Source organism: Aphis gossypii, chromosome 2 (genome assembly GCF_020184175.1).
Source record: "Aphis gossypii isolate Hap1 chromosome 2, ASM2018417v2, whole genome shotgun sequence".
Classification (NCBI taxonomy): Eukaryota; Metazoa; Arthropoda; class Insecta; order Hemiptera; family Aphididae; genus Aphis; species Aphis gossypii.
The window spans coordinates 81,721,434-81,740,446 of NC_065531.1; the positions used below are offsets into that span (position 1 = coordinate 81,721,434).

Here is a 19,013-nt window from a genome sequence, read left to right on the forward strand (position 1 = left end):
ATTATATAATCTTAGCTATCTTTTGATTACACAAATTATAATTTTTACTCCTTTAAAATGAAAAGTTATTTTATTAAACTTCTATATTAACATATTATATTTTTTTAAATCATTGATAAATCAAGTTTATTTTAGTATATTAATTTCAAAAAAGTTATTAAAACGTATATAATTTAAAAAAAATAAAATAATTTTATTTTATTGTAGGGATTCTGTGTAAAAACTTAAAAGTGAAATTTAAGTTGATAATCTAATATCTGAAAATCGGGAATATATTTTGTTGCAATTTATTGTTTATGTTATTGATAGATTATGTTATTTTTTCACGTTTTATATGCTATAATTGATGAAAGCATGGTAAATTGATCAGATGAATTCTAGCAATTTAAATTGAAAGTGTGACATAGATTACAAATGCTATTTTGTATTCTGTTATGGTGCAGATTACCAAAATTAATATTTATACCCATATAGTGCTGATTTCATACTCCATTAAATGTATCTTATTGTTGATGCAAATTACAATAAATTGGTACAAAACACCATCTCCCATATTGATCAAATTATTGATTTAATACTGATTACGGTGATCAATATCGTTGAGTGTATGCATCATAAAATTAAAACAGTAGTGTTATTTAAAAATATTTAATGATATTATAGTAATTTACATGAATTGGAAATTGTGCAAAAACAATATAAGGGTCTTTAATAGTGTACATAGCAAGGCAATCCATAAGACACGAAGTGGCAAGTGGCTTTCTTATCTGTTCTGGACAGACACTGACGACTGTAATTGAATATTTTCCTACTTAAATTATTCTTTATTACCATTATTATTTTTTTTTTTTTTAATAACAACAAACTATAATATTCAACAGTTAAATCATTTTTTCAAGAAAATTCTGTAATATGCATACGGTTCTATATGTAGAAAAACACCACTATAATAACGTTCTAAAATAATTACAGCCGTGACAAGATTTTTCAAATAAAAAACTGATAAAATATAATATTTTAATGGTTGCAAGTTTGAATTCAATTCAAATGGTATGACTATGAAATATTTTATAATTCCGTTTTGATAACGTGTCTGTAAATGTACTGACATTTTAGTTAGCCTTATATAATAAGTTATCATCTAATATGATTTTATGTCATAAAACAGACTTTTAAGGGTTTGAATTTATCTTGGTCCCACGAGGATTTAGCAAAATTCATTTTTAAACAATATTAAATGTATCGTTATGTTTCAATTCGATCGCAGAAGTAAAGACATTTTCAGATAAAGAATTTTATTAGATAATCGAACTTGCATATACGTACTATCGCAAATAATAGGTTTTTTTTAAAAAAAAAAACTATAATTAATTTAAATGGTGTTGGCATTCTGTTCGATGTCAATAAATCAATTTGCAATGGTTATACCTGTCATAACGATATTACCTATGTCCTATATGGTATAAGAAATGTGTAGGTTGAGGCTAAAAAATAAGTTTTAATTATATCATACCTTAAAAACCAAATTTTTGTTTATGGAAAATCATAAAAAATGTATTGTTTTGTTATAAATATATGCCATGTTCACATTTTAGAAAAGATGAATGGCATGTACTATGACTCATGGCATTGGTTAAATCCTTTTGTACGAATTTGCGTTCATTCTATGACTGAAAATAATTCATATTTTCATAATCACTGATTTGATTCGATTACGAACAAACTTTCGTGAACAATAGGTATAAGATAAACAATAACACGTATATGAAATCAAATGTGAACGCTATTAATTGAACAGAGCATGTCTTACGCGTACGAATGAATACGCAATTGCAGTAAATAATATTATTATCGAGATTTGTCGTAAGAGTTTACGCGCATACCAGAAACCACCAATTGTTATTTCGATAAATTATTTATTGTCACTGTGTGTTACGGCAATACGTAATAACGATGCAAAAGAATTCGAACAGATTTTCGTCAAATTATTATTTTCACGTCTGAACGTCAAAGCGATGTAATAACATTATTGTATGACATGTGATGGCATTATGGTATCATTATATTCATTGATTAATCAAAAACCGTATTTTAAATAATCAAGCCAGAAGTTTTTGCGTAATATTATCGTGTGTGGTATTATTACAATGTTTTGCCTTATTTTGTGAAAAACTTTTTCAACGACATCATTGCAAGCGTAAGTTGAGAAATAAAATATACAAATTTATTTACCCTTTGAAAAATATATCTTTGAACGACACACGTAATTGTTATTGTTGTGATCAATTCCGCGTAAAATTGAATAAGAAAACAAAACGTTGGGAGTGTGTTTAAAAGTGAGTAAAATTTAAAATAAATAAATAACAATGGTAAAATTACGAAAAACAAAACCAACGATTTTAAATTGTACGCTGAAAAAAAAATAAAGTGTGCATAAATCACTATAGCCTATAACTCACTAGAATAAAATTCCTTGCGCCTTGTTTAATTTATGTACTACACGCACACAATATGTTTCGGTCTACTTGAGGTGTTAATTCTTCGCGTATTTTTCCTATTCAATTTAAATCCCTCTAACAACGACGTGTAACCGGTTTTTAAATTCATTTTTACATTGCATTTTTTTCCCTATCCACTGTATGATGTGACCGGAAATCCAACGACACGGATCGATCTGGAATGGAAACGTTTTTTTTTTTTGTAATCTAATTTTCACCTAACTAAAATTTAATAAAAAATACGTAGTTAGGTGCATCAGTAAGTTGTGTGACGATATTAATATTACGTGTTAATACGAACATCACTCCTCCGATTCTTTTTTCTACATAAGATCCCACGATCTTCTACCTCCCTGCAGATCATTTTGCATTAGTATATCCATCACCAATGGCGCTGGGCGCTTAATCGTCAAATATTACACCAGGACAGTCGACGTACCCCGTAACGGGAAGTTCATAATATAGTTAAGATAGATTAGAAGGTTAAGGCGGTTAAGGGCGAGAGTTCAGCGACAAGAAAAAGCACCCTGTACTGCACCACACCGATACTATAATAATAGTATAATATTATAATATCTGTGGAGGTAAAATAGGAACCAGGACGTAATAGTATTATAATATTATATACGTGAAAATGCGTTCGGAAACGAATTTCGGGCGGCGACGAAAACGCGGGCGAAAGAAAACACCGTAACGAAAAAGAAAAAATATACAAACGGACGCCCGGTAACGTTTTCACGCACATATAATATATGCGTATTATAATGGTTTCGTGAAATCTCGACCTACAAGTGTGTCTGCGCGCGCGCTCGTGTCCGTGCGTGTTCAGTCTTGTCGTCGTCAAACGAACGGATGGAACTTAGGGTTGGCGACGGAACCGGAAGCGTCGGCCGTCGCCGCAGCGGTGGGCGCCATGTCCGTCATTTCGATGGACTCGCGGCCACTGCCACCGCCGCCGCCGCCGGCGTCGTCGTCGTCGCCACCTCCGCCGCCGTCGCCACCGCTGTCCTCGCTGACGGTGGCCACCAAGGGGTTGGCCACGGTGTACCACTCTCGCGCGTCGTCCCTGCCGGCCGGAGGTCCGTCGGCAGTGGCGGAGGCGGCTTGGTCGGAGACGGCAGCAGTGGTTGCGTCGGCGACCGGTAGAGCGCGCGTTTGCCGCGGCGGCGACGAGCACGACGATGCCGCCGAAGACGACGAAGACGGTGACCGGTCGTTCCGCCGCCTTCCGACGGCGTCGTCGTCGTACACGGTGACGGCCACGTGGTCGCTCTCGCTGAGCCACTCGAGCACGAGTGACCGGTGCGCCTTGACGAACCGCTCGAACACGTCCACGCCCGAGACGTCCGTCTGCACGGCCACGTCCGCGGTGCTGGCCACCGACGACCTGTGGTAGTACCGCGGCTGCTGCAGCTGTTGCTGCTGATGTGGCTGCGGCGACGACGTGGCGTGCTGCTGATACGTCAGGCACTGCTGCTGATTGGTCTGCTGGTACGGATGCTGCTGGTGGTGCTGCAGTTGGTGTTGGTGGTGTTGGTGATGGTGGTGGTGGTGGTGCTGCTGTTGCTGCTGCTGCAGATGGTGTTGGTGGTGCAGGTGGTGCAGGCCGTACTGGTGGTGCAGGCCGTACTGGTGGTGCGCCGGGCTGTCGTACACGGTGCCGTCCCAGCCGAACACTTCGGGCGGGTGCGACGAACTCCGCTGCAACAGGGCCATCTGCGGCCGCTTCACGTTCTCCGGTAGGTCCGGGTTCGACCTGGCCGGCAACGGGTACGGATACCTCACGCTCGAACTGGTCGTCGCCAGCTCCTGTAGCGCTTGTATGGCGTTTTTCACCTGAAACAGTGCAAAGGTCGCTCCGAGTTAGACGTCACGCGTATGCCAAACGCGACGCATATTATTATTATAAAATCGATGAATCTAATCTATCACTCTAATTTGAAATAATATCGACAGTCGATGGGACGACAATATTGTAATATTATAATGATTTTAAAATATATATTATGCATACGTAGGTGAACGGTTTTTGTGGTGACGGTGGTCGAGGGAGCAAAAATCGATTGTTACAAACATTTAACTTGACCTAACCTAAGGTACTCGACAATGATATCATTTGTCAATTTCATTTAAAATTTGAATTTTTTCATATAAAACCCAGGAATCCCGAAACTATTCGAGTATCGAATAATACCTATTATTAACTATTAAATGTACTTTCTAAACAAATACACGAGATAAATAAGCATAGCGGATGAATGATTCATAGCAGTAAGTCAACAACTCGTATATCATAATATAGGTATGCAATTAGAGCGTAATATGTATTATGATAATATGGGAAGTATATAATATTCTAAAATCATAAGATTCTCAATACGATGTATGGATTATACACATATTATTATACGAGTGAACATTGTTTCCGCCGTCTAGGAAGGCTTTTTAATATACATATAACAACTTTTGTTTACTGCAACATAATGATATTTATTCTTTTGTTATTTTTATGGATATTTAAATAGATAATAATATAGTGCATAGGTAAACGAAAATGATGTTTATGTATGGTAACAAATGTTCATGGCCACTGCAGCTGTACTTATAAGCACACGATTTTTTAGGTACATCCGTTGACTTTTTGAAAATATACTTCAGTCCCAGTTCTTTTTGAAGCTGTGATCACTCAACATGACTAAACGATTTACGTGAGAAAACAACGGCATATACAATAAAAGTTTTGCATTAATCATTTCTGTTAGAATTTTTTTCATAAATTAAAAACTTATTTTTACAGGTCCTTGAGTTTTGAAAACATTCAGTAAAATTAGAATGCAAATTTATTATTATAATCGGTTTTTTTTTTATGTCTCACGTTTATAAACTGTGCACTTATTTGAATTTATTACTGTTCCTTTGTTAAACTTTTTGTTTTTATTTAAGTCGGTCAGGTAGGTATAATAATAATATTAAAAACAAATAATAATTTAATGTACGTTTTTCATGAGTTATAAGTAAATATATAATAATGCAGTCGTTAAGTGTACGATTAATGGTAACTTGCTTTTTAGATATTACATTATTAATCAAAATTGTTGTTATTTTAGGACGATATTTGGATTTTTTTATGCACCTGTGACAATTTGTCATACCTATTTTTTTTTTTATGTAAAACCGCGAGAGCCCGTTGATATTCCAAAAAATAAGTATTATATTTTTAAGTTATAAATTAAAATACATTTTTCGCAATGTCCAATAATTTGTAACGCAATAAAATTTATTCAGAGTTGAAATTGATAAATAACCTTGGATAAAAATTGTATAAATAATCTCTGTATCCTCTAAATAAAAATTATTAATAACATCGATTAAAAACATAGGATTAGGTACCTTAAAATGTGAGAATGTAATAAGATAGTTTCTTACTATAAGATTGTATGTTAAAATATTAAAAATAATTGTTATTTGTTTAAAATTATATACCTATGATTAATTGTTTTCATGAATTGTGAACAAAGATGCAGAACATTTTACCGTGAATATTTATAAAATTAATAATGAATTTACGATAAAACAGATCAAAATATGTATAAATACGCAGTTTTTTCAAGAATATATTTTGATGAAAAGTAAAACGTAAGACCATACTATATATTTAAAGGTATAAAGACTCGATTTATTATAATACATTAAAATTATATATCTGTTATCCAATTCTAGCACTATGTACATAAAATATAAATAATTTATGTTGAAGTTGTTCTAACAAGATGATTCTTCAATTTCATTTTCAAAGAACTATTTCGTATATCACATTCGCACATTGTTACATTTTATGCACTACAGTTTGAGAAAATAATAACGAAGTATAAAATATATACCTAAATATGAACAAATAGATATGTTTACAAAACGTGCATAACAAAGCAAATACTCATTGAAGAAAAATATTACCAGAAAATAAAAAATCTCTTTTCATCATAAAGTTACTTTTGTATTTACTTACTTTGAATACTTGTCTACCAAAATTTAATTTAATTTCAATTATTCATCAATAATTTATTTAATAGGGGTTCGTTAAAAGTTTCAATTTTATTTCTATATTATTTAATTTTTAATTCAAAGACTAATTAAGTAGAATGCTTTTTTATATTAAACTGTTTATCAAATGAGAATATTTATTTTTATATTATATTATTGTTATTATATTTATATATTTAATTTTAAACAACTATTTATTTTATCGATAAATATATATGATATAATCACTACTCAATGACTATTATAAAGTTTTAATTAATAGAAATAAAAATTATGTTTGATTTAAACTCGTCACAAACCTAAAGTTACTTATCATGTATATTATATTGTATTATGTTACTTACCTCTTGACTTAAAGTTGCGACGTGATAATGAAGTGAAGTAACTTGTGTGTCCAGTCTGTCAACATTGACTTTTCTGTGTTCGATATCACTTCGAGGCAGCGTTCTTGATCTATGAGCATAAAATATAATTTACAGATTAAAATGCAGTTAATAAAATATAATCGTCGTTAATTAAACTAATTTATAATATATAATGATTTTTTACAGAAAAAATGTGTATATATGTATTATATAAGTAAAATAAAAACAGTGTAATCAAATAGTATTTGTTTTTTATTGAAAACTATGAATTTAGTACAATTGTTAAACGGGAATTAAAAACTATATAAAATTTTAAAAACACGTATAAATTTAAAAATTAATTTCTAGTACTTTTACTAAATTTACATTGGTAGGTAATATTATATAGTAGTTTATATAAATACAATAAAAATACCTGTACAAATATAATTCTGAATACAATAAAATTATGATTGTAGATCAATTTTATATTATGTTATTTATTATGCTGTACAAATACGAACACGTGGATAATATCGTATATGACAATATTACAATATTTTTAAGTTTTAGTTTTACTTGTACATTTTGATCACACGTTCCGTAAATAAACACTTTTCATAGCTACTAATGGGAACCTTGAAAATATAACTTAACAGTGTGAAAGTTTACTAGCAATTAATGGTATGATATTTCTCGTGGTCAACTATACCCTAATGGACTTTCGGCATTTTATGAACTGTAAAGTATCTTTGAGATGAAGATATTTCAAGTTTGTACTTCAAACAATATATAAATTTCATAAAAATGTCACATATTATAATGTAAAAAAAACAACAAGACACGTATTGGCTATTGTCTATTATTCTATTTACTATAATACTTTTAAATAATATGATGATATATAAATATTATATTGATTAAAATTACTAATAATTGATAGAGTAATACGCATAATATATTAAGTATATTATAAAGTGTTAAACCTTTTAGTTAATGTAGAAATATTTTATATTAATATATTTTTTTTTTTTAATTAAATAGATAATGATATTAAAATTTATCTAACTTCCTTCAAAATTAAATTTATTAAATACGAATTGTTTTCATAAAAAATAAGCTAGATCTTCACATTATAAAGCAGCATCTGATTTCCATTACCTCATCTATCTGATTAAGTTTTAAAAACAAATACAACTTTAATAAGAAGTGTATAATTATGTTTATGTATGAGAAATAATATAATTGTATTTATTGTTATTTGTTCTATTCATACTATAATACTACAGAATTATTTCTGATTTTTTTTTAAACACAATCATCGGTTTTTACGACGTATAAAACCCAGGACATTATTTATTATTACCAATTCAAGATTCTTTAAATTTTTTTTTTTTTTTTTAACTACCAATAATATAATGATTATAATGTATACTTTGTTCTATATCAGTAAAATGTTTTGTGTACCTGTTTTGTGATAGTTTTGTGAGGTTATGTCTACTTGGACTATAACTGGAATGCAACGGTGATCTAGAAGGTGGTGATTTCGGAGATCCGTCGCATTCTTCTTGCAAGTTTTCGTCGTCTTCACTTATTGATGGTAACGTTAGCGTAGTTATACCATTTTGATCGATCTCCTACACAAATTAAATAAAAAATAAAAGGGAAAAAAAGTTTAAAATCGAAATATGCTAGTTTATCGTTATAATAAATATTACGGAACACAACAAGTATAAATATTAGTTGGAGTGATAAAAAACATTACAAAAGGCTCTCAAACAACATTATTTAAAATAAAATAAATTTTTATTATAAGTCTTTTTATTTTTATTTCTGTTTTTTTTTTTTTTTTTTTTTTTAGTACCAACAAAAAAAATATAAATATTTACTTTGATTGTTTTTCTTATGAGACCGATTTACTATACCAAATGGTTAATTGGTTCATAGAAATATTGTTTCTTTTGGTATAAGTAAGTAAATAATTTTCGTAAATTAAATTATCAAATGATCAATGGCTAAACATTATTTGTGAAACCTGCTATTAGGTATTTCAATTTGTTTTTAAATAAGCACGTAAGGTTTAAGTATTTAAAACAATTGTATAATACATTCCAATGAAATACAACTATTGGATTAAATAATAATTTAGAGTCTAAGTCTTTAATATTTTCAAATTTAATGCGTGGAAAAAATTGACTTAATTAATTTAATATATTTTTTCTTGTAAAAATATTATCAAACAAAATAAGAAAATATATACATAAATACGTTTTGGAAGTACTTAATACCTACTCATGAAGTATTAATTTTATTTATCGAATAGTTATATAATATAATATATATTAAAGCATAATAATTGACCATTAAAAGTTTTCAAAATTAACTTGATAATATTATACTACCCACCGTCATACACTAGCTATTTATACTGAAAAATCGTTTTAAGTGATAAATATTGAAAAGTTCACAATTATATATTTAAAATTTTTTTCTGTAACTCACTTTACTAACATTTATGTTGGATAGTTTTTTTTTTTTTTTTTTAATAATATTCAAAATTATCCGTATTTGATTATTTTAACTTTTTTAGAGTTAATGAAATACAATAAGTAAGTATTATTTATTGGTAAAAAAAATTGCTTAAGACATCTTATTATATATTTAAAATAAACTTTTGACTCCCAAGGGTAAGTAACAATTAGTACATGAATGTTTATAAAAAATATTATTTATTCGTGTTTAAATCAGGTGTATAACTAGTAAATACAAATTTATCAAAAAAGCATTAATGTAGTACATTATTGATTATTAAATATAAGTTTTCCTTAATATTTTGTTTAAATTTCCTATTTCCGTAGCCTCAAAAAGCGAGTGTGTGACATCCTTTCGACATAATTAATTTTACGAAAATACGAAAACTTAAGGCGTATTGTTAATTCCATAATAGCTATTAACGAGAAAATCATATCATAATATTATAGTTAGTATAGAAATATTATTATATTATGCTTTCAATTAAAACAAAATATGTACTTTGTGAGGTTTAATTACTTCGGCCTCGTATCCTTCACGTATGTTGTACGTCAAGTCATGTTGTATGTCGTTTGCAAACTCCTGTTGGTACTCTGGATAAAGCCGCAAAACTTCAACCAAACCTAGCACATTAATGCACTTCAGATCGCAATAAGTTAGAGCTTTGACATCGCAACTAGACTTGACCACCGTGTCACCTCCTGCACCGCCACCGGTGGTTCCACCACCAGCGACAACGCCCGAATTACCCGAGCCACTTCCTTGGCCCAGCCACATACTAATATCACATCCAACCAAATCACCTTTACCTGTAAATATAATATGTTGTTTGACGTAAATAAGCTACCACGACAATCTACAGCCCTCGATAGTCTCATAATGAGACTCAACATTAATAAGTAATCAGTTCTAAATAGGTCCACGAGCAAGATTTTTTTGTGAAGGAGATTATGAAAATAAATTAGTTTTACAAAAAAAAAAAAAATATTGGCAGCATCCGAAGTCCGTGCCAAAAAAAAAGTCCAAATTACATGCAGTAACCCCATAAGTTTATTTTTCATGCACGATACACTTAATATGTGCACAACTTAAACTTTATATTTTTTACTTTTTTTATTCGTTAAAAAAAAATATATATGCATGAATAGAAATGATTTATGATATAGTTATATATTTTGTTATTATAATTAATTATCATTTAAATTATTTTATAATTGTATATAATATATTTATACGCTATAGGTATTGTATATTGTCAAAAAAATCTCCACCAAATTGTATAATATTATTATTTATTTGAAATGCTATGTAAAAATTTAAAATACTTGATTACCTGAACACAATTGTTTTATTTAATACCTATTCACCGTGTCATCTTCTACAATTTAAAACAATTTTTACTTGAATATAAAAATATTTTATCTAGAAACTAATCAGTTTATATTCATGCCTTTCATATAAAAAATAGACAAATCAAAAATAAAGTTTAAGTTGTGTACATAGGTGCATAATAAATAAAGATTAACTTGTAGATACACAAGATGCAATTGGGGTAGACCCCTCTAACAGTTGGCATGTAATGTTGACATTCCAATTTATGTTCATTTTTTTTTTTTTTGGAATATTCGGATGCACCGAAAATTTTATATTCGTATAAATAAAGTATGTACATAAAAAATGTTGATTTATTATAGTTTTACGTTAATACGTTATACATTAGGAATGTTATAGAAGTAAACTTACTTTTAAATGGATAAAAAGAATAGCTGTTAATAACCTATATGTGGAAAAAGGTAATAGCGTGAGAAAGGTTTAACAACCCTTTGCGCAATGGTCTGTGTTTTTCACAATATCAAATATGAATACTTATTGTGAAATACAAAAATGTATCACTGCGCATTGTAAATTTCATTGGTTGGTCTCGGCCAATAGCAATCAACTTACATCAACGATATCGTTAAAAAAAAATGCATAAATTACCTAAAATTGCAACGACCATGCCATTTTGGACGACTTCCATGGATCCGTTACATAGATAATAGATGGATGTGAGCGCGTCACCTTTGTGGATGAGGTACTCGCCCGGGGCGCAAAAGTTGCTCCGAATATGCAACGATAACAGTTTCAAACAGCCCTGTGATGCTGACTCAAAAATGGGCAGTTGCAGTATTTCTCGATGCAAGTGCATGGAAACATCACCCCTAAGCTCCTCTGGAAACTCTTTCAGCGTCTGGAACAAAAACTATCGATTAAAATGGGCGAAACGGCTACGGCAGTGATTGGGGTGAGTGGTGTGAGTGTTCCAAATGACTGCTCGCAATTACCTCGTGTATGTCGATGCCATGGTTTAACGACCACATTGTCTGGAAATAATCCTGCATTCTGTGTTTGAGCTCGCTGGGCACTTGGTGTAGCGTCAGGAAGTCTTTGAGGTCCCGCCACTTGCTCTGGTACAGTGACCGCCGGGAGTACATGCGCTGGATGATGGCCGTCACATTACCGAACACCACCGCGTGCATCAGGGCTACAGTAATATAACACAGCTGGTAATAGCTAGGTAAATACACCCGAAAGTGCATGAGTGAATGTAAACAAATTATTTTATTTGTTAGTTACGAAGTCAATCCAACTTAAATAATAATAATATTTTAATCAACTTTAAATAAGTTAAGATAATTACAATAATATTTTTGGGTTTACTGAATTATTTACGTAATGAAAAAATATTATGTTCTTTAAAATATCATGTGCTATGTGCATAAGTTAATTAAAGAAACAAATATTAAACGAATAACTACTCTTAACAATGGTTATATTGGTTATGGATACTATGAATATTGAATATACTACACCATGGATCTATACGGTTTTTTTATGAGTTATTAAAAAAAAAAGAAGAAAATTATAAACTTAATTGATTTCTGATTTCAAGAAGTTTTTAATAATTTACATTTGTTTTTTCTCCTTAAACTTTGAGTTAGTTGTCCAAAGTCGACTGCAATTAATAGTTTTAAAATTACAATAATAATTTTTAAACCAGTTTAAATTATAATTTACTTTTTAGTTAAAATTCAGTTTACTACAACTATATCGCAGAAGTGACAATAATAATAAAATTCTAATCCCCGTAGGTATATATACGAAATTAGACAAAAACAAATAAAACGCAGGTATATTCTTTCGGTGATTAGTGCTTACCTCCAATCAGCATCGTGATAATACTGAATATTTTCTCGGCACCGGTAGTGGCTGAAACGTTACCAAACCCGACGCTGGTTAGACTAGAACACGTGAAATATAACGAAGTTATGTATGCCTCTGAGTGTGTTACATTGTCCACGTCCTTATGGAGACGTTCTGCGAGTGTGTTCATCCATCCTGCGATCACAGATTTAAGTAGTAAATTAGTATTATGTTTAATATCATAAATGAGTAACATTAAATGTAATACTTTATTTTTAAATTGTTGATAATATAGTGCGTATACGTGTAACGACTGTATAATACAGTTAATATTATGTTTGTATAAGTGTTAATCTTTTGCTACCTGGTCAAAAAGGGTTAGGTTAGGTTTTGAGACTTCCATACATATTGATAAAAAAAAAAAACTTTCAATTTTTAGTACGAGCCGATTAAGTAAAACATGCTTTTCCTTTTAGAAATACAATTTGGGTATTTATGAGTTAATTCCTTTTTAATATAATTTACGCTCCATAAGATTTAAGTGCAGTAATACAATCGTGATGGGATGAATTCCATTAAAATTATTAATAATATTTGGTAATGTTGACTAAAGAAATTTTGGTTCTATATAGGTGCATTACTATTATTATTATTATTATTTAAAGTCGCTTGGGATTGTAATATTGTATTACTGTAAAGATATAAGTTTTTTGTTCTCGACGTATTAAACTTTTAAATGTAATAAATGACTAAGAGCTTATGTCAAATAAAAATTATGTTGAAAAACTTTATCATACTTATTTTTGTTGGATATTGAACAAAGTTCAGTCAATACACATTATTGTAAACAAAAATACGAGATCAGAAAGTCATACTTAAACAGACATAACAAACTCAATAACGTAAATGCATTTAGATCATGAATATCACGATGTACTAAGATATGACACCTTCATGAAAAAGCTATTTGTATTTTAGCTCTATACCAATTTTCCTAAATTGAGTATAAAATATGCGCTTGAATAAAATGTGAACTAAAATCAGATAAATTGATATAGGTAGGTATCGAAAATTTGTATTGAAAAATCGATAAAGTTATTAACCCAACATTTTCTCGTTATTATTACTATTTTTACCGCCGTCCACCGAAGAAACGTTTTGATATACCTATTTTACAGTATTTTCCAGCAATTAAATATACAGTATTCAGTATGCAGGTACACACAGCTATACGGTAAATATATTCTCGAGTGCTATAGACTTCATGATATAACAGTATATTATAGGATTTATGTGTAGGTACTGTGTAACATGTATATTTTACAAAGATAAATAATAAATTCAGTAAAACGTTACAGCCGAGTTCTGTTCTTTTTATAGACGGTTTGCATAACAATCTATAAAACTGAACTGAACATAATATAATAATAAAAATATATGTATTAAGTGAATTTCAAATAATACGGTTTTTGTTTACCGACGATGTAATGTCGTTTTTGTAAACAGAAAAAAAAAAATGTATTTTTTTTTTCGTAATTTCAATATAAGAATTATTCGTCCAACGCGCGCGTACGTCAATGGTTCTTGTATTTTATACTGCGTTCGCATTAATGTACGTACACCACGCTAGTTGTTTGCGCAAAATAAATAACTATTAAGTAACATGATGAATCACATGATTAAAAATGTTGACGCCCTCACCCTCTTCCCCAATAGAGTTTTAGGCCACAAAATACACACACACATACACATACACATACATTAACGTGACGCTACCGTGTCAGAGGTTTTATTAAAGGCCCAGGGCATCGTAGTTGAATTTCCGAGCGCAGATGAGCCACGCTACGTCTGATCGTGAAATATATTATGCTTAAATTACACAGGACCGGCCGGTTGTAATTACATTCGCACAACTTAAAATTGAATTTATTAGTTTCAATCGCCTCTTTTAGTTTGCGTTGGAGTTGTATGATTGTTAAAACAAAAAACAACGAAAACCTAGCTCAAACACGTTTATAGCCCATGATATTGTTAACTTTTTTTTTTTTTTTTTGGTCGTTTTTATACAAAAAATATCTAATTAGAAAACATACGTACAATTCTACTCTATTTTATTTTTATTCATATGAAAAATGAAAATAGTTTAGTATATGAACCTTATATATCGTACGTAGACAGACCTATTGTAAACGATCTGATGTTTTCAACTGTAGTCTATTTTTAGAATATGTATACTTATTTTTCCATTCATAGAGGTTCGTGATTAAGTAGTGGCCGCTAAAAGTCTTAATCCGGGGCTGCAAATGGTACTTTCTCGACTTCTAGTTTATTAAAGATAAGTAAAAGTATAAACTGAGAGATTATAAAGCTGAAAAGACACGATTGTACTATACGCGATAGGTTTATAAAAAAAAACGACTGTTATTATTTATTTCACTGTAGTGTTTTCTATTGTGCAGTTATTAGCTATTATCTTAGTTTCAATAATAGTTAGTTGTTAGTTACAATACAATGTTATCAGAATTAAAATATATGAAATACTAACTAAAAATATAAACTAATATTAGTAACTAATTACTTAAAATTTCGCTTATTTTTACAGTGACAACCACATAGAGTTAAGGCGCGGTTAAGATACTTATGTTTTAAATAGTTATAATATTCAAAATTTATAATATAGGCAATATAGTATTGATATTTAATTGTATATTATTTTAATAAATGTATTTATAATATTAGGTATATCATTTTTTACTGTTGTAATAGCGACAATTACAAATAAATTAATAAGATAATGTATCAAACAAGTTTTTACCTGTGCCATAATATAAGTTAATAATAATAATATTACATAAATTTAAATGAAAACAGAAAAATTAAATTTTTAACCTGATAATAGTAATGATTCTATACATATTATAGCTAATGCAAAAATGGGAAGTGAAATAAAGTTACATAATATGTACATTTCATTTTTATGATTTATATTTTAACCAACTGACGTGCACCTTAAAAAAATAAATACGAGCTAAAATTCGTAAATACGCTAGAAAAACTTGGCACGTAATTAGTTTGTACTTTAAACATATGGGTGTTCGTGAATTACCTCTAAAATCTAAACAAGTAACATTTTTTTTCTGAAATTGTCTCCTGGTGTTTTCAGAGGTAACTTGAGTACATCTAATTAAAGGGTAAAATAAAAGCGCAACTAAAATGTTTACTATCGAGGGAACTAGTTAATGGCATTCACAATGTAACTACTATTTTTTTTTATTTTTAAGAGGAAATGGTGTACTGAATATTCGTAAAAAGCAAATTTCAAAAAAATTAAATTTTGTTAGGAATTACTACGATATATTTTAGTACTTTTTCTTGAAAATTAGATTTTATAAAAGATAGTTAGACATTCAAATTTAAACATTTGTAATATAATTTCATGTTAAAGTTTCCCTAAATAAGTAATCGCATACTGTTATTTTGAAATTTTCAATTTTTACAATTAAGGGATTGAGAATACTTGTTAATAGCCATCACAAAGTACCTATTTTTGTTTTTTCGGGGGATTTAATTTAAATTAAAATTAAAAATTTTCTCAGATACTGACGAGAATAATATTATTTAATCACAATAAATAAATAAAAATGTTAATGTTTATTAAGTAAGTCCTGAAACTGGGGTATTGGAATTGCTTTACAAAGATTATACATTAATTCATCAATATATTTTATCGATAATTGCTGTATTATAATTTATTAAATTGATTTTAGTTATAATCAAATATATATTATATATTAGAATTATTTATTAACATTACATTGTTTATTCCTTATAATTATAATTTATATAATACCCTATTATATAATTCTATATTTTTTTTGTTCTATTAATTTACTGTTTTTTTTTATCAATAGTTACTAGTTTTGTTGGGAAGTTTAAGCTATTTTATGATTTTCTTCTTTTTTCTTTATTAATATTTATTGTAATATTATCACATAATTGTGTACGCGTTCAATCAATGTTTAAAATTTCACAAAATTATATTTTAACTAGAAATCGATCAATTTATTTATCAGAGTCAATTATAGTAAAAAAAGGTCAAAAATCAAAGAAAAAATGCATTTCAATGATATAATAATTTTAAAATCAGAAGACAATCCGAGTAATCTTTTTTAAGAAAATCGAAGAAATTTTAGGTTGCCCAAAAATGCTTGGTACAATTTATAAGAAATGTTTACCATAAGATGCAACAAGTAGCTAACCATTACATTTGGTCATAGGACTTTCAGTATTCGAGTATTTCTAAATAATATACAATATACATAGTATTATCTCTTATAGATTAATTATATTTTTATATTTATTTTATTTGAGTCAATAACATCGATTTTTAAATATACACCATAATATGCGTTTTGCACAATTAGTATTGAACATTTTTTTTTTATGAACTATAGGGAAATATTAAAAAAAAATTTTTTTTCAAATATTTTAAATTGAATGATAATAATACTTTACAACGTCTCTGAAACGATGATTCCCTTGCGTCAAATGCAATCTGTACCACGTACTATGTTTATTAAACACGGATAATGTACTTCGATAACTCTATTATTATTTCCGTAGTAGGGTCAACTTTATGGAAATGATGATGAACTATTGTAATAGACATATATATATTTAAAAGACTTAAAAACCATTTCAAATTATTTAGCTTGAATACAAAGATGTCAACTATTATAGGATGTACTGAATTCATTCAAACTCATTTGATTAAAAACTGACTGATGCAGTCATACATTCAAGAGGGTGCACAGATAAAAAATACACACCTTAGGTATATATTAATATCAGAATGATAAACAATGATTGTTTCATTTAGACGTATAATTTTAAAATATATGATGATGTATTCTGATCTGTCACTAAGAAATATAATCACCGAAGCAGCTGTATAGTGTCGAGTTGAACCCAATAGTCCACCCAACATGGTTCAAACTAGATCATGTCTCTATAATGCATAATGTCAGCATATAATATATTGTTTTTTGGAAATTATTATTTGCTTGTATTTATGAGAAAAAAACGTTATTAATTTTATTACTACAAAATGTTTATTTTACAACTTATCGAGTTAATTGAGGCGTAAACTTTATTTATTTGATAAACAAACAGTGGTTTAAGGCTTTTGGTTAAATCAAGAAGCAAATATTTAGTCAAGAACTAAGAACCATAATTTTGTTTTTTTTTTTTAATTGGTTTTAATTTTTTAATCTGGTAGCTTAATTTAAACCAGTATTTTGTTTTACATTTAACAGTTTTAATGATGTATACTATATGTATGAGTGTGACAAGTAATGATATAATATATTGACATGATTCTGGTCATCATTTGTATGTGAACATTTAGTGTATAAATTTTAATAATAAAGGAATTGTTTTTGTAAGAATTTGTTTTAAGATAATATTATTGTAACAAAATATTGCGCTAATATTAGACCTATAATAATCATTTTAATTTTTTTTAAATGTTTATTCAAATATTTTTGAATCCATAAATGGTCCTTTAAAAATATTGTTAAAAGGAGCGATTTTGCAATAAGCATAAAAACATATACGTAATATAGGGACCCTTAAAATTGTCGCTGTAGTGAAATAATAAGTGTAATAACTCATTGAATTATTGTAACAAACTTTGAACCAACTATTTGTTTTTCAATGAATTATTCATGTTTTAAACTTTATATTAATTCTATTGAAGTAAGCGAAATCAGTAACGTTATATCACATAAGTCACCGGATCACAAATTATGTTTATCATAAATTATTATTTTATTTAGAAATTAAAAAAATAATAATGTAAATTACAGAAAATATGGGAAGTATAGGAACATAACTGAAACTGAAATGAAAATTTATGTGAAAAATAAAATAATAAGAACAACGTCTGCCCATACAGTTATATTTTCACATTTCGTTTTCATAAAACATTGTTTTGTAATGATAAAATAGATTATTGTTAGTTAGAAAGTTAATACGTCTTGGATATACCTAGTATAGATTTTACAAATTGTAGTTTAAAAGTTACAACTGAAGGCTATTTTAAAATAAAAAGCTATAAATTCGTATCACTTAATCAACATTAATAAACTACTCTTTTTACTGTCGTTTTGTAAAAATAAATTCTATATTTTGTAATATTGTAATTAAATATGTAAACACATAATACGGGTTTTCTATAATTGAAAAAAAAATATAAATTTCAACATCATAGGAGTTAAGTACCAGGTTGTCATACTCAGAAATAAAACTAAAAAATTATTTTAAAATATATAGTTTGTTGTCAGAAACTCAAAAACTATGCAGTACACTTGTGTTGAAATTAATTGATAGTTTTAAAAAATTAAAAATTTAGACG

The 19,013-nt window shown here is 28.8% G+C and overlaps 1 protein-coding gene across 4 annotated transcripts in view; it reads right to left on the reverse strand.

Moving 5' to 3' along the window:
• Positions 1–833: 833 nt before the first annotated feature.
• Positions 834–19,013, reverse strand: part of LOC114128236 (potassium voltage-gated channel subfamily H member 8) — a 159,238-nt gene continuing 141,058 nt past the window's right edge. Inside the window, exons 9-15 of one of the 4 annotated variants that reach the window (XM_050199228.1) lie at positions 12,614–12,793; positions 11,740–11,939; positions 11,396–11,657; positions 9,935–10,224; positions 8,351–8,520; positions 6,884–6,992; positions 834–4,334 (exon numbers count right to left, since the gene is read on the reverse strand). In XM_050199228.1, the coding sequence (XP_050055185.1) occupies positions 3,339–4,334; positions 6,884–6,992; positions 8,351–8,520; positions 9,935–10,224; positions 11,396–11,657; positions 11,740–11,939; positions 12,614–12,793 (2,207 nt within the window). In that variant the 3' untranslated portion in view covers positions 834–3,338. Of the gene's footprint in view, positions 4,335–6,883; positions 6,993–8,350; positions 8,521–9,916; positions 10,225–11,395; positions 11,658–11,739; positions 11,940–12,613; positions 12,794–19,013 lie in introns of all 4 variants that reach the window. The other 3 variants (XM_050199227.1, XM_027992711.2, XM_027992710.2) reach the window with 3 other exon arrangements.